Raw genomic sequence first — 16,020 nt, 5'->3', positions numbered from 1 at the left:
TGTTAAATCATGGGTTAACCATCATTGGCCGTTATTTTAGCCGTGATTTTTGGAAAGCTGGGTTCACAGAGACATCAATGGGAGAGTTCCAAGGAAAACATTCGGTGGAAAGCTCGAAGGTTTGCTTCCCGTTACATATGGAGTAAAAGTAACACAGGATTTCAGTCAGTCAAACATGGCGGTGGTAGTGTGATGGCCTGGGCTGGTTTGCTGCTTCAGGACCTGGACAACTAACAGAAAATTCTCAAGGAGAATATCTAACCATCAGTTCATGGCCTGAAACTCAAACTCACATGGGTTATGCAGCAGGACAATAGTCTGAAACACACCAACAAGTCCACCTCTGAATGGCTAAAAAACAAAACAGTTTGGGAGTTTTGGAGTCAGTTATTATTAATGCTTGAAAACCCTTAAATTTGTCTGAAATAAAACAACTCTGCAAAGAAGAATGGGTCAAAATTCCTCCACAGCGATGTAAAGACTGATTACCAGTTATCACAATTGCTGAAATTGTCATTTTTGCTCCCAAAACCCAATCAGGGTTTAGAAGGCAATTATTGTTTCACACTAAACCAAGTAGGTTTGGATAGTTTTTTTTTCCTTTGATAAATGAAATCATTTAAAAATAGCATTTTTTTAAAATTTACTCGGGTTATCAGGTTAAGATTTGTTTCAGATCATCACCTGAAAGTGTGCAAATATGTCAAAACCCCCAATAAAAAATCAGGAAGGGAGCAAAAACCTTTTCACACACTGCAACGTCACAACTCTTGTCAGGTTTATTCCACACTGCATGTGATGCATGTCGGTGTGAGGCGGTGCACACACAGTGAAACTGAACTCATCAACCATGGTAACAGTAAACATGCACAGGAAATAAGAAAAAACAAACAAGGACCCCATTTAATATGATGCTGATGTCCACCTTTAACAGCAGAGCACTCTAGTGACTCTTCGGTGTTTTCACCATCAAATGATTTTAACAGTACAAAGTGTCTTATAATGCAAGCAGGCTGAAATGAAACTGGATCCTATACATATCTATATAGTGTCTTAGTTGTGTGTGCTCAAGAGTGAATCATATCATACATTGTAGGGAGCCCTGCTACCACTGCTTCCATGATGCCAAAAATAAAACAGACAGGGTGAGTCATGGCTCTGCTTATGCTGGTCTCTCTTATTAGGGAGTCCCTGCTTTGAATCAATATCTTCTAGTTGTGACATTTGAAAACATGTTCTTTAGTACTAAAAGAACTAAAATAAACCACCATCAAATCCGTGCCCCAAAAAGAAAGAATACGAAGAGTGAAGCCACTGGAGCCTATCCCAGCTGTCATAGGGGGAGAGGCAGGGTACACCTTGGACAGGTCACCAGTCTGTTGCAGGGCTAACACTAAGATACAGACAACTATCCTTACTCATATTCACACCTATGGACAATGTAGAATCATCACTTAACCCAACCCCGCTAACTGCACTGTACCCGGAGAGAACCCACGCAAACTCCACACAGAGTAATGATGCATATAGTGTAGTCACGTTTCCTTATGCAGCAAATGGTGAGATAATCGATAATTATGTCCATGCATGTAGGGTTTAGGGCCCATTCAAGCCAGTGTATTGAGAGTCTTATCAAAACTATGAATGCAGAAAAGTACCATTAGATTTTGATCCACCATTTGGAAAAAATGTAACTGGCAACAGCTTTGTTTTATCAATATGATAATGATCACAAACACACTGCCAATCCAGTAAAAACATATCTGAATAGAAAAACACAAAATGGAACACTATCTGTCATGGATTGGCTTCCCTAGATCCTGGACTTCAACATTGCTGAAGCAGTGTGGGATCATCTTGACAGAGAACACAGCAAAAACACTGCAACTCCCCAAACAAAGCTTTTTTATGCCTTAACTTCATCCTTCTTGTGCGTCATTGCAAGTGAGCCCCAAACGTAGTCTCTGCAGAAAGCTTTGACCTCAACGTTGTCATCTCTGCTGGACACTACTCTGCCCACATTAACATCACACCACCATAGGCGCCACAGGTGAAGCCACAGCATCACCATCACAGAGTGCTTGCAGCTCTGACAGCCCAGCAGACGTGCACTGAAGCATCTCAAAGATAGACATAAAATATGAGTTACATCATTTTAACAATCACACACATGACTGGTAATTATGTGACTTTTAGGACAATTGAATAATTCTTTGAAGGAAATGTCAGGACCTAATAACCTTCCAACACCACACTAGGGACACAAACAGACACAGAGCACATCGATTCAATGCTGTCAACACAAAGAGCTGTTTGTTGGCTAAAAGGCAACATAACCTGAATTACCACAGACTCGTTCCCGACCTTTGCACAAGCCTCCCCCAGAGACATACAGCCTTAAGCAGCATGAGTGCCAGACTTGACAAAAACACTTTCTGCTGTATGTTCACACACACGCAATTATATTTCTTCTCCCACAGAAAGCCAAGAGCTTAATTTCACTACGGAGTTGAGGCGCAAAAATATACCACAGGTAATGTAGTAATGTGGTTATACTCCCTGAGGTCCTTTGTGAATATAAAGGTGGTTTATCAAGCCCTGTATTTAATTTCCTTCTGCCCACTTCCTCGTTTCTTAACCATGCCATTTTGCCTTTTATCACACCTGAAATTGCCATGTGTTAATAACCGAATCATCCTGGATGAAATGATTATCTTGAAGTTTTATGTGAATTTGTTTGAGCACCAATAATTAGTTGAATTATGTAACCTGAAACCTGTAATAAATCTGTAATACACTATAATAGCATTAGAAAAGCACAAAGGTGGTTGTACTAAAGTTTATTATGATTAACATACACAGCCTATCCAGCTTCCTTCAGAGCATATGGATGAAGCTGTTAACCATTCTGTTAAACTAAACTTCAAAAGTAAATCTCTAGAAGTTAGACTTAGGGCATATTCTCATGGCAGTTAAACAAATGCATATTATGAATGTTTGTTTTTTTTGCTCAGACTCTGATGAGATGATCAACAGTACAATACTATAATTGCAAGCATCCAGTTAGCTTAGCTTAGCATGGAAATTGGCAGAATAGGCAAGCAGCTAGAGGGACTCTGTCCTTCTCATTGTGATGTTTCCAGGAAAGCGTGAACACCTGAGCAATTAGCCATTGCACCTGGCTAAGAAATTGTTCCGACACCTAACTCTACAATGAAAACTGTAGCTTTCACAAGAGATACACTGTGATGTTGCTTAGTAATCTTACGGCAGTGAGTAGATTTTTTTATACTATAGACCAATTATGTAAGACATTATTTAAACATTTGAGATCTCACATGTCAGGATTTGCAACTTTTTGGACTTTCATAACATGGTAATTATTTTAAGCATATGCTATTAAATCAATAAAATATTCAAAATAGCTGCAGCCAAGGGGTTTAAGTGGGTCAGAAAATCATTATTTCTTTTCTTGTTATCATTTTGTATGCATTTAAATGTCAATAAAGCTGCAGTTTCTGTATTTTAGCATTTGGCAAAATAACAAAACTAAAACGAGCAGAACTGCTTTGCATTGCTTTTTTTTTTCTGTAGTGGCAGATGATTGCAAGTTCATTGTTTAAAATAGAGGTCCACAAGTATAAGAAAATTCAATTTTCATTTTATTTCACATGCCTGTAACAGATTGTGGATAGGAAGAAGAAGGGTTATCTTGTTGAGTTATATGGTTATTAATTCATATTGTGACGTAACCGTTATCATCATACTATAATAACTGCAGAGTATGCATGTCTGTAGGTTTATCCCCAAACTCCTCCTGATGACTGATTGGTACAATCTAAGATCCCAATATTTCTAACATCTACGTGGTTAAAATATTTACTTCAAATAAAAGTACTCTGTCTTTGTATCAGCATATAAAAACAATGGTTTATGAGTGTACACTCCTATTTTTATGTACATAAAATGAACATAGCGTTTGCACATTCATAGGCATGTTACATGTATAATTTAAAGCTTATGATAGGGTTTAATTTTCAAAAACAGCCAGGTTTTTATTTTCTATCTGACGCCCCTTTACAATTCCATGGCATGAACTGAAGGGGATAAAGGGTCACGATAGCTGGGAGATCGAGGAGAATCTTTCCAGGCATTTGCTTGCTACACTGAAAGAGCCATGCTCATGTAACCATACCAAGTTGATTCTGTTCATCTGGATGTAGTGAAACTCCCAAATCTTGGGATCCCAAATCCCAAAAGGTTGATTCTGTTCAGATGAACGAATCAACCTTTTGGTATTTGGATGATTGAGCATGCATCAAGACATACCAAGTTTGATGCCGGCATGGGAAAAACTGCCTGTGGGATGGGTTTTTGCTAATATATCAAATGATCAACTGTGTTGCATTGGTCAAAGGGCTAATGTGAGGTTACTGAACTAAGTAGTCTCCAGTATCTGTGGTAAGGCTTACAGTAAAAACTAAACTGGACTAATACAGAAGAAGGCTAGAAGTCATCAATTTGAGTTTAAGCTCTTTAGCATCACTTGTCAAATTCCACCTTTAATCTATCGTTAGATTTTATTATTGATTTTACAGTAGTTATCAATACAAAACCTGCCAGTATATTCTAGGATGTAGTTGGCTAAATTAAAAAAAGAGCTGTAAACTTCAGTCTCAGATGAGTCAAATACATCTCTGCCCACAGAGAAACTCAATCCATATTTTTAAAAAGGCTGTTTATAAATTACATTTAAATACGGAATCTACATATTTTGTTTTTCTACTATTAAATCCCTGATGCTAGGTCAGAGTCACTTTTTACCTTGCTTCGCATAGTGACGGTCCGAGCTAATGCTAGAGAAATAGATTTTAAGGTGTAGCAGAGGTAATGAAATGAGAGGACACCACTGACCCGCTGCAACAAGTCACTGAAGCTAGTGACCTCACCCTGTCTCACACTCACAGTTTCTGGATACTAGCCTCCACTCACACAACTTCACTGTCCATACTGTCTGTATGCTAGTGCTGATAGGCACAGTGCGGTTTCTCCTCATCACTAATCTGCTGAGCACGTGGTGCCCGACACTCATGGACAAACCCGTAATATGTCTCTGGTAGGAAGTACGATTGCTGCGTGAAAACCCTAGGACTTCCTGTCCCTCTGCGCTATCGGGAAGTACAGACTCAGCTCACAGTGGAGGGGCGTACGCTTACACACATGCACAGACACTTACACACATGCTCCCCCAGGGCAACAATGACTCAACAGCTTAGTAATCAACCACAAAGACACACACTGTGCCGCAGCTTTACACCAGCAGCATCAAAACAAAACGAATTAAGTTTGGAGGCTGGTAGGCAAAAAGCATCCTGCATTGCTGTTGCAGAGCTCTTGCTCACAAACCGATCTGTCCCTATACTATCGTAAGATGTTTACCTTACACTTTAAAATCCCATTAGATTAATACACTGTGCTTTATTAATAAAAACAAAATTGAATTAAATGACTTTGAGTGGAGAACTGTTGTGATCCACACTGGTAAAGCACATCCCTGAACCACGCCCTGCATGTCATGACTCATCAGTCCCCCTCTGTTGTCCATCCATGCCAACAGGGAGTGGGAAGGGAATGAGAAAGACAGAGAGAGCAAGAGAGAGAGAGAGAGAGAGAGAGAGAGAGAGAGAGGGAGGGGAGGTCATCAACAGAAGAATCAATGATGAGGATGAGAGGAAAGAAGAAAAAGAGATGCTCATGCTGAGAAACAAAAGAGAGCAACAAAGACGTGAGCGCACTGTGGGTGGGACTCACCAGCTCGACCGAACCATAGTGTTTCCTGCTGAAGTCTCCACGCCTGCACCCCAAGTCCTCTGAGGCAGAGCTGTAACACAGAGGAACGGTCAGACTCAGATGCATGTCCTATGTGCTCTCATCACATACGTATACAATGCATAAACTGTGACATTGTTCATACACAAGTGGCAGTTGCAGCATCTGTTTTTCTACAGTCTCTTTATCATAATATACATAGTATAGTATTACTAGAGAACACCTGTTTGTGTTTGTGTGTGACTCACCATTCTTCACATTCAAACAGTACATGGTTACAAGGCAATGCATGCAAAGAAGGCGTCTGCACAACTCGGTAACCTCTTTAGCTTCTGTTACTGAGCTGTGTTTTCCACCGATGAGGAAGACCAAAAAGAAAAAGAAGAGCTATCTGACTTGATTGGTAAAGTCCTACGAGGCCCCGTGAATGGAGAAGCTGGAGACCACAGGTAACCCTAACCCTGCTAACTCTTTCCACATGCACGTCCTGCTTATTTTCCTCTGCTAACACCTATGTTTGGGTGCGCTGATACAATGATCCTGCCCATCAATGTGCTTAAATTTCCAGCTATTTCATCACACCGTGAGATATTTTGGCTTATTTATGCATATCTATGGTCTCAGGTATGTACTTTTACTGCTTTAAATATTTATTGAATGACAACTGCATTTGAAACACTCACTTTTCAGCTACATGCTTTGAGGACAGGCAGTAGTGAATCACACTACAAGAATAAGTCATTGGAGCCACCTGAGGCTACTGGTACTCATCACTTAACCGCTTAATGCATCGTGTCCTCCATACTCACAAGCCACCAGTCAGTCTTGTGTCACATATAAACAATTTCAAGTTGGCTTTATCAAAGTATTAAGTATTTATCAATGCATTATAACACACCACGAGCTGGCTCCTCTCACACTACTATCTCACTTTTCATCTAAGCACCACCTGGATAATTGTAGGAAAATCAGGGTGACTAGGTCAGTGGAGCTGCCAGAGGATAGAGCCATTTAATTATTCATAGTTGCCTATTACTTCTTTTATGCACTATGCTCACTAAAGGACTATAATATCATTTATTAAGTATTTACTATACACTCACCAGCTACTTCCACTGCTTATTAATGGATTTAGGCATGAAACATGGTCAGGACAACCTGCTTAAGTTCAAACTGAGTATCAGAATAGGAGGGGAAAAAGGTGATTTAAGTGACTTTGAAAGGTGACATTAACTCAAACTAAGGTATGCAGAATAGCATCTCTGACTGCATAACACGATCAACCATTAAGCAGATGGGGCACAGTAGCAGAAGACCACTGTCAACAACAGAAGTGTAAACAACATGATATCCCGCTCTGTATCAAAGGTTCAGGCTGGTGCTGGTGGTTTAATGGTTTGGAGGATAGTTGCATCCCATCCCTTTGTCCCAGCATGATAACACACCATGTCACAAAGCTCAGATCATCTCAATCTACAGTGGGGCAAAAAAGTATTTAGTCAGCCACCGATTGTGCAAGTTCCCCCACTTAAAATGATGACAGAGGTCAGTAATTTGCACCAGAGGTACACTTCAACTGTGAGAGACAGAATGTGAAAAAAAAAATCCATGAATTCACATGGTAGGATTTGTAAAGAATTTATTTTAGGTGGGGGAACTTGCACAATCGGTGGCTGACTAAATACTTTTTTGCCCCACTGTAGTTACCTGAGCATGACAGTAAGTTAATTATACTCAAAGAACCCCCACAATCACCAGATCTCAGTCTAATAGAGCAACTTTGGGATGTAATGCAATGGGAGGTTGGCATCATGGATGCACAGCTGACAAATGTTCAATAACTGTATGATGCTGCTGAGCCATCATGTACCAAAATCTCTGATGGATGTTTCCAGCACCATGTTGTATCTGTGCCTTGAAGATTTAAGGTAGTTCTCACGGCGAGTGGCCAGTGAGTGTCTAAAGAAAAAAAAATCAAATCCATATTTTCCACTTGTTGCCACTCCTTCAACATGAGTATTGGTAAGTAATCATCTTCTGCTTGTATTCACATTGGATTACTAGTAAATGTGAACTGTGTACTGTAATATGGGAATTCTATGTGGGGCTGTCTGTGCTTTTATATTATTTGCCCTTTCCAAATTTACCATTTTAACTACTGCTTCTTGCCCTTTGCACAGGATATTGTTTAGAGGTAGGATCAAAAGTTCCGAGGGGAATAACAGAAACTGGGGTGGCGGGTGAAAGCAATGAAGAGGGCAGGGGTACAAAGGTGAGACTCTTAGAGTTCAGGCGGGAGTCAGCGAAAAGGTTGCCATGACCCAAAGGGCACTTCTTTCCATTTTCAGTTATCCTACTTGTCCTTTTGGTCATTGGCATTAAATTCATATTGCGTCTTTCCTTCTTATGGTTTTCTTTTCTTTTCTCTGTCTGTTTCTCAGTATGGTGTGGCTGCCAGCAGCACAGTGACTGACCCGGGAGCTGTGTCCAACTCACTTCTGATTGAGATGGGGGTCCTGATTGAATTAGGCTCGAGTGATAGATGGAGATTGGTGTGGAGAGATGACTGCTGGTGATACACACTCGCACAGAGTTGACACAGGGACAGATTCAAACCAGTGCGCGCGCGCACACACACACACACACACACACACACACACACACACACACGCACGCACGCACGCACGCACGCACGCACGCACGCACACATAAAAGTTTAAAAAAATACTAATACAAAAAATTTAAGTGTTTCTCCAATATGAACAACCTTATCTGGTCCTAAAAGCATTATAATGGAGACATAAAGTAGTATTGCACAGAAGGGACAGAAAATAAGGAGCTGTTTTCTCTCTGGTTTAAGGAAAAATAAAATGATGACAAATTGAAAACACTAAAACATGCACAAGCGTAAGTTCTCCAATTTTCATTCTAGTTGAGATCTAGATGAAAAGAGCAATAGCAAAAGAGATCTGAGTCACTAAGCTTATCACAGCATAGCTCGGACTCGCAGCTATAACATATTTAACACGGACACTGCACTTTCATGAATGTCATCATTTAACACTGAGAGGAAGTAAACAAGTGGATTTCTTTCCTCTCAGTGGTAAGTAAATTACAGTGAAAGCTGGTCAGTCATTCAAGTGTTTTTGTGATTATAAATGTCAGGTTTGACACTCGGTGCTCCACACAAAAGACCGAATATTTTTTTCCGTCCCTACAAAAACTTTGCTAAGAGACTCTCAGTATGACAGCACTGAATTGCCCTACAGTACTGCTGATACACCCATGTATCACTGCTTATTTTTAGTCATGACAATCGTGTTATTATCGATCCAACGTTATCCATGTAGAAGATATTCTTAGTAGCAATTTAAAAAGCCTCAAATCTTAAAGATGAATTGAAAAGACAAAGCGAGCCCAGTAGAATTCTAAAACGATCAATTAATTTGTCTATTCACAGCAGGCAGCGTTCTCAAAGTTCCCTTTGTGACGCTTTATTTCTTTGGAATGCTAAATGTCATAAGAATCTAGTTAAATCCCATTAGCAATAAAACCATTTATGAAGCAATGGCACTGCCAAATAGATGTGCAGTGCAATTCGTCATGCCGTGCAGTGTCATTCCCTTCCTCAAATGTTAATCAGAGAAGTTCCAGAAAGAAGAGAAGAGTGGCAGAAACAATGCCTCTCTGTCTATAGAATTTTATAAGATTAGACTGAACATAGAGAGCTGGATAGATGGATGCTGCTACAGTACCAGTTCATGCTCACATATGAGACATGTTTTTCTTTACAAGCATACGCACTGAGTACACACGGATCTGGGCAAATATCTCACAACTTGCAGTAACACTACAGATATAACTCTTGGGGAGGAAGTTTGTGTGGAGTTAAAGTTATTCGGCTGTCATGCAGCAACTGTGTGAAAACTGAAGTTGCATGTTCTCATTGGTACAGTATGCTAGCTGGTGCTTCAGGACAAATTGTTCAAACACAAGCACAAGTGTGTGTGACCTATCACAGAACTGCTTAAATCTTTAAAGGCTTTCATGATTTTATACATTTAACTTATGAGATTAGGATTAGAAGGCAAGGGGTAATCCATCTTCTGACAACCAATCACATTTGAACGGGATCATACTGGGTGCAGTAAACAATCCACAATAAGGAAAAAACATAAAGATTGCAATTGCCAAATTATTATTTCCACTGTGGGGGGAAATAATTATTTGATCCCCTGGCGAATTTATAAGATTTCTCACTTCCAGAGATAAGAAGTCTCTAATATTTATGATAGTTTCATTTTAATGGATAGAAAGTGTTTTATTTTGTTTTTTCTGGATGTTTGGTTGATATTCTGACTGGCTTTGTACACGTGTCACACAGATTACAACCAAACCTGCACAACACTGGAATGGGCTAAAAGACACTCACGAAGAGGCTTGGCGAGAACTTAACAGCTATTGACGCGATTATTCAAAAATGAAAGAAGTATAAAATGATCAATTGCCTTTAAATTGGAGATCAATGCAAGATCTCGCCTTTTGGGACGAGGATGATCATGATAAAGGTGATGGATCAATCCAAAACTACACAGCAGGAGCTTGTTAATGATTTGAAGGGACTAGAGACAGTCACCAGGAACATCACTGGGAACACACTACGCTGAAACCAAAAGAATTGATAGAGTTTCTGTAAAGAGGAGTGGGCTAAAATCCCTCCAGGGATGTCTGCAAACCTGGTGACAGACTACCAGAAGAATCTTACAGCTGTGAACAAGGATTTCTCTACTAAGTTCTGGCATCAAAACCATATATAGTCTCACGATGCTGCTGCCTTTTATTAGTTTTTCAAAAGTCATCTGCATAGAAAACAATGGTACAGGAAGTCCTCACCTAGAGATCCACCGGCGACACCAGAAGCCCCAAAATATTAGCCATTGTTCCTGAAAGCTAACTCAACCGATTAGCTGATGGGTGCTCAGCTTGATTCAGTGAATAACAGTGTGCTATTAGCTGTACACCTTCCACATTTTGAATATCTTGTGTTACTGTGTATCATGTACCACGATTGCCTATTATGACCCCCATGTTTAGCCTCCTCTTCCTTTTTGGCCAACACCCTCTATTTCCCTTTTACCTCCATTTAACTCCTCACTCTGTGGTAAGGTTTATTTGTCTCTGCAGACAAGCTAAAGGCAGATGTAGGGCTGTTAATACATAATGCCCACTCAGGCTTAAAGGTTGCATTTGTGTGTGTGTGTGTGTGTGTGTACACTACAGGATGTATCCATCATCGTCTCCTTACACTCTCCCATCCCTCATTCTTGCCTCTTCTACAGAGATGCGATTAAGAAAGTGGTCCAGCACAACAATACCTTCAACTATATGTGCCGTGGGTTTTTCTGCCCATAATGGGAGTTGCTGCCCTTCACTGTATCTCTGAGAGAGAGGGTCATGAAAGGGACTCTATCTTGGAGGAAGGTGATTAGGTGAAATTACCTCAACCATCTCCTTAATGAGAACCACTGCATCTCCCACTGAAGCTCATTTTGTTCATTTTATTAGTTTGGTGCTTCCAATGACGATTCTCATATTTTAAGTTAGGGCTGAACTGTGCGAAAGATGCATGTACAAGTGGTTCTGCATGCAGAGTAATCAAATCTTTACAACTGATATTTTTTGACTTATTTTGATTTGTTTATTTTTTTCAAAATCTCATAACCTCCATAATGCTCAAAGGGAAAAACATTGTTGCCAGACCGAGACTACATCTTCGTATGTTCTGGAAAACACTTGTAAAATGAAAGGTATTTTAACACATGTGTGAGGTGTAGCCGGTTACTTGTTTGTGCTCAATGTGGTTTCAGTCAGACCAAACAGATAAGCAACATTCATGCTGTGCTAACAAACTATTAGAGAGGTGGAACAAGCTGCGGGAGTGAAGTGCCCTGAATGTGATGAGGAACATGTACCTGTCAGAGAACAGAGCTGCAGGAGTGTAACACAGACAGGATTTCAAGTATATTCCAATTTATACACATACTCACTGGCAAAATATAAGGTACACCTGTTTAACTGATTGTTAATATAGCTATTCTTTCAGCCAATCACATGGGAGCAACTCAGTACATATAAACATGTAGACATAGCAAAGGACGACCTGTTGAAATTCAAACAGAAGAAGCAGAAGAATGAAAAAAAAGGAGATTTGAATGTGGCTTCAAGGTTGCCAGTTCTACATCCTGTACAATCCTGTGAGCAGCAGTTCTCTGGGTAAAAATGCCTTATTGACCATAGGAGTCAAAGGAGAATGACCAAACTGCCTTAAGTCGATAACGAACCAATACTAACTCAACCACTGGCTACATCCAAGGTATGCAGAAAAGCATCCCAACATGTCGAATCTTGAAGTAGATGGGCTGCAGAAGGAGAAGATCATACCAGGTGCCACTCCTATCAGCTAAGAACAGGAAACTGAGGTTATGGTTCATGTGGGGTCACCAAAATTGGACAACAGAAGAAAAAAGGAAAAGGAAAAAGGCTGCAGGGCCTGATTAGTATCGAGTTGTGCTGCAACATTCACATGGTAGGATCAGAATCAGTTGTAACCAACAGGAATGCATGGCTCCATTCTGCCTTCTATAGCAAAGGTTGAGGTTGGTGCTGGTGGTGTTATAGTGTGGGGAATAGTTTCTTGGCACACTTTAAACCCCACTCTTATACACCACATCCTATCCGAGTATTGCTGCTAACCATGTCTGTCCCTTTATGACTACAGTGTACAGATCTTCTCGTGGGTGCTTCCTGCAGGATAATGTGCGACGTCACAAAGCTCAAATCATCTCACACTGCCTTCCGGTACATGACAGTCTGTTCACTTTACTCAAACTGCCTCCATAGTCACCAGATCACATTCTAATAGAACGTGTTGGAACAGGAGATCAAATCATGGATGTACAGCCAAGAAATCTGGAGCAACTGTGTGATGCCATCATGTCAGTCATGATCATGTATAAGGAATGTTTCGAGCACATAGAATTAAGGAAGTTTGGTAACTAAAAGGTGTCCAACTAAGGTGTACTGGTAAAGTGTATCCGGTAAGGTAACCAGTGAGTGTATTTATATATTTCATAACAACATTAACTCTGAAATCAATATAGATAGTTAATCTATATACCATCCCCCGACCCCTACTGTCTGTGCCTGTAATGCAGTGTACTAAAAGTGTGTACATGATGAACTTTACATCTGCTTCACATCACCTTGTTTGCATCAGAGCAGCTAGTCCACTTTCAGGCTTGTATGACTGGCTGTAAGCCCATCAAGCTACCTCACTCTCCTGACATGGTGTGTCATTACATGGTTTTGAGATATAGCACAGCTGAAATTATAGTCCCGCATTTGAAGCCACCCATATGTTTAGACATCATAGCTTGAACTCTGCACCACAGCAGTCCAGACAATCACTTTCCAGCAGCATAATGGCTGTTAGCCAAAGCAAAATGACTTTGAAAGCTCAGAGCAAAGAGAAATCGCTTCGAAACGAACAAGGTAAGATGGATATTCATTACTCAAGTGCTGCCCTCAGTAATGCAGTACAGGAGAGGTTGGAAATTGTGGTTTCTGTCACAAGACAATGGACAGCAGCCTTTGAAATGGAGTGAAATGTAGAGTACACCCATCACACGAAACCTCCAACTGCTCCACGAGACTAAACCAGTCATTTTTTCCTATTACATTAAGCACTGTGTGACTCTTTAATCACAACAAAATGGGATTTGTTTATGAGAGAAAAAGATGCCAACAGGAGCAGGAACAATGCCAAACAAAAGACTTTTGGGGCCGACATAAAATATCCATTAGCTGGTACACAATTCAGAAATAATGTTACTTTTTGAAGGCTTTCCGACACAGGCTGTCTAACAACACATGAAGAAAAACTATAAATATTAGGAATTACTGCAAAAATATGATGTTATACTACCAACTGGAAGACTATTTTTGGGTAGTATGAGAAATTCCTTAAACTAATTTGTCAATTAAGCATTCACTATCCCAATTATAATTTCTTATTGTGCACTCCAGGATGTGATATAGAAAATTTGCATGTAAATATCAAAGTGAAGTTACTGACAGAGCTGCATAGCACACTACAGTATATGTATGCAAAGTAACTGCTACTCATTAACTTTTCTATAAGGACTTATGAATTATTCCCAATAAAACTAAGTCACAATTTGCAAGAGTGATCACTGAAAGCTAAGATGATGCAGAAATCACACAAAATGGGGCAAAAAAAAAAAAAAAATCCAGATCAGCGATGTTAGAAATCATTTTAAGAATGGACATTTCACAGTCATCTTCACACAAACGCTGCAGTATGCTGCTGGCACCTCAGAGTATTTCCTATACACCCAGTCTCTGTGTTCAGCTGTCACTGCAGCCCAAAGCTTTCCCTTTTAAGCTGCTAAAAGAGCCGCAGCGGTGGCATTTCCCATCTGTAAAAAAAAAAAAGAAGAAGAAGAAGAAGAAGAAGAAGCTGGAAATGAGCTTCCACACAGTAAGCAGCCTTGGACTACATCTAAACTCAGCTGCTCAGCTTAAGCCAGATGCCTGCCTTCTGTGTGTCTCACATATGTTATACTGACACAAAGCCAGAATGCCGAATGCACCTCCACACCTTGAACTGAAAAGCAGGTTATGAATAATTCACATTTTTCCATGCACATAGCGCCTGTGATGTCTGTTCTCTCGGGCAAAAATGAAAGAAAATAAATGAACCAATTTGGTTTGCTTCTGTTTGTTTTTAATTTTTTAAAACTAACGACAGTAATTCGTTAATTAAAAGCTGTACGTTGAGAAGCTTTTTACTTCCAGACTGGAGACTTGTGGATTCAGCGGCGCTTTTAGTTAACAGAAGTAAACGAGCAAAGACCGATAAATCATGCACCTCACACGTAAAGTAGCCAGAACTCGACCAAAACCTGTCAGTTAGTGCACAAACAAGTCGCGGATCTAGCAGGTGCCAATGCGCACCGACAAATGGTGACAACGCTGGAAGACACCAGAGCAGGTGTTTCCAGCCTAATTTGCGTTCAGCTGCGTAAAATATGCGAGTGCTGGAGGAGATACGATAGCATGCAATCAACAGATGAGTGAGCGGCATTCACACAGGTATGAGTGGGATTTAGGTTGTTTTTTTGTTTTGTTGTTTTTTACCGCTGATTGAAAGTCAACAGTTTGTTAGAGGATGGATCCACACTGCTCATGTCCCCATGCGATGTTAGTCCAGCGGACAAGGCGACAGCAAACGGCAAACGGACGTCTTCCTCCACTCCTAACCCGCTAAGAGCGCTTGGTCATCACTGCGGCGCAAACTCCGACAACTGCTGACCAAAAAACAAAAAAGCCCCACGACTGGTATTCCAACTGCTTTTTTTTTTTTTTTTTGCAGCTCTTCTTTCAGAGCCAAAAAACTGTTCACTGCGTGATAGTGAAGCGGAACGGATCTGCCATAGGAGCTGTGCGTTTACTGTGTGGTCGCCCTCGCTCTCTCCCTCTCTTTCTCTTCCCCCTTCTCTCTCTCTCTTACACATAGACTCTTCATCAATGGTGCATTTCAAGTGGACACAATTTGTTGCTTGAGGCTCTGCAGCAAAAAGCACCATTCAGAGCGGCTTATTCTTCTCCAGGTTGATGCCGCTGTTACCTCACTGTCAATTATGCCGTGCGCCAAGCTTCTCGGTATCCCGCAAAGTGATGTTCAAGATGCATGACTTCAGGCTGAGGCTCACTTAAGAAAAAAAAAATGTGGAGGGAAATTAAATTTTCGATCTCTTAAGTATCACTCCTGGTACGTAGCAGGAAATGGTCTCCAGTGTAGCTTTAGTCAGCTTAAACATGTAAATTGGAAATGTTTGGCTGCCATTACTTCCTCAAAAGTCACAGGCTCGGAAGTTTTAACTTAAAGATTCATTATTGAAAGAGTTGATGTTACTGCATCTCACTGGTTGTCTATAAATGACGAACAGTTTTGGATTGCCAGGTTGTGAAAAATACCGCTGTTGTTGCCAGTTGTAGTAAAAGATCCTGCCAAGTATTTTTCGACAACCTGGCTACTAAAATGATATTATTAATAATGGATAGAGGCCGATTTATAAAGTATTGGTAAATGAGTGAAAACATTAAAAG

At 40.4% G+C, this 16,020-nt stretch overlaps 1 protein-coding gene across 5 annotated transcripts in view; it reads right to left on the bottom strand.

Annotated features, from left to right (window-relative positions):
* garnl3 (GTPase activating Rap/RanGAP domain like 3) overlaps window positions 1-16,020 on the bottom strand; it is an 86,516-nt gene that overhangs the window by 51,705 nt on the left and 18,791 nt on the right. For 4 of the 5 annotated variants that reach the window (XM_026173360.2, XM_026173355.2, XM_026173358.2 and 1 more), the window contains exon 2: window positions 5,812-5,881. In XM_026173360.2, the coding sequence (XP_026029145.2) occupies window positions 5,812-5,881 (70 nt within the window). Of the gene's footprint in view, window positions 1-5,811; window positions 5,882-15,048; window positions 15,236-16,020 lie in introns of those variants that run through there. The other variant, XM_026173357.2, reaches the window with a different exon arrangement.

This window comes from Astatotilapia calliptera, chromosome 7 (genome assembly GCF_964374335.1).
Source record: "Astatotilapia calliptera chromosome 7, fAstCal68.1, whole genome shotgun sequence".
In the NCBI taxonomy this organism is placed as follows: Eukaryota; Metazoa; Chordata; class Actinopteri; order Cichliformes; family Cichlidae; genus Astatotilapia; species Astatotilapia calliptera.
This window is presented reverse-complemented; position numbering and strand designations above follow the sequence as displayed.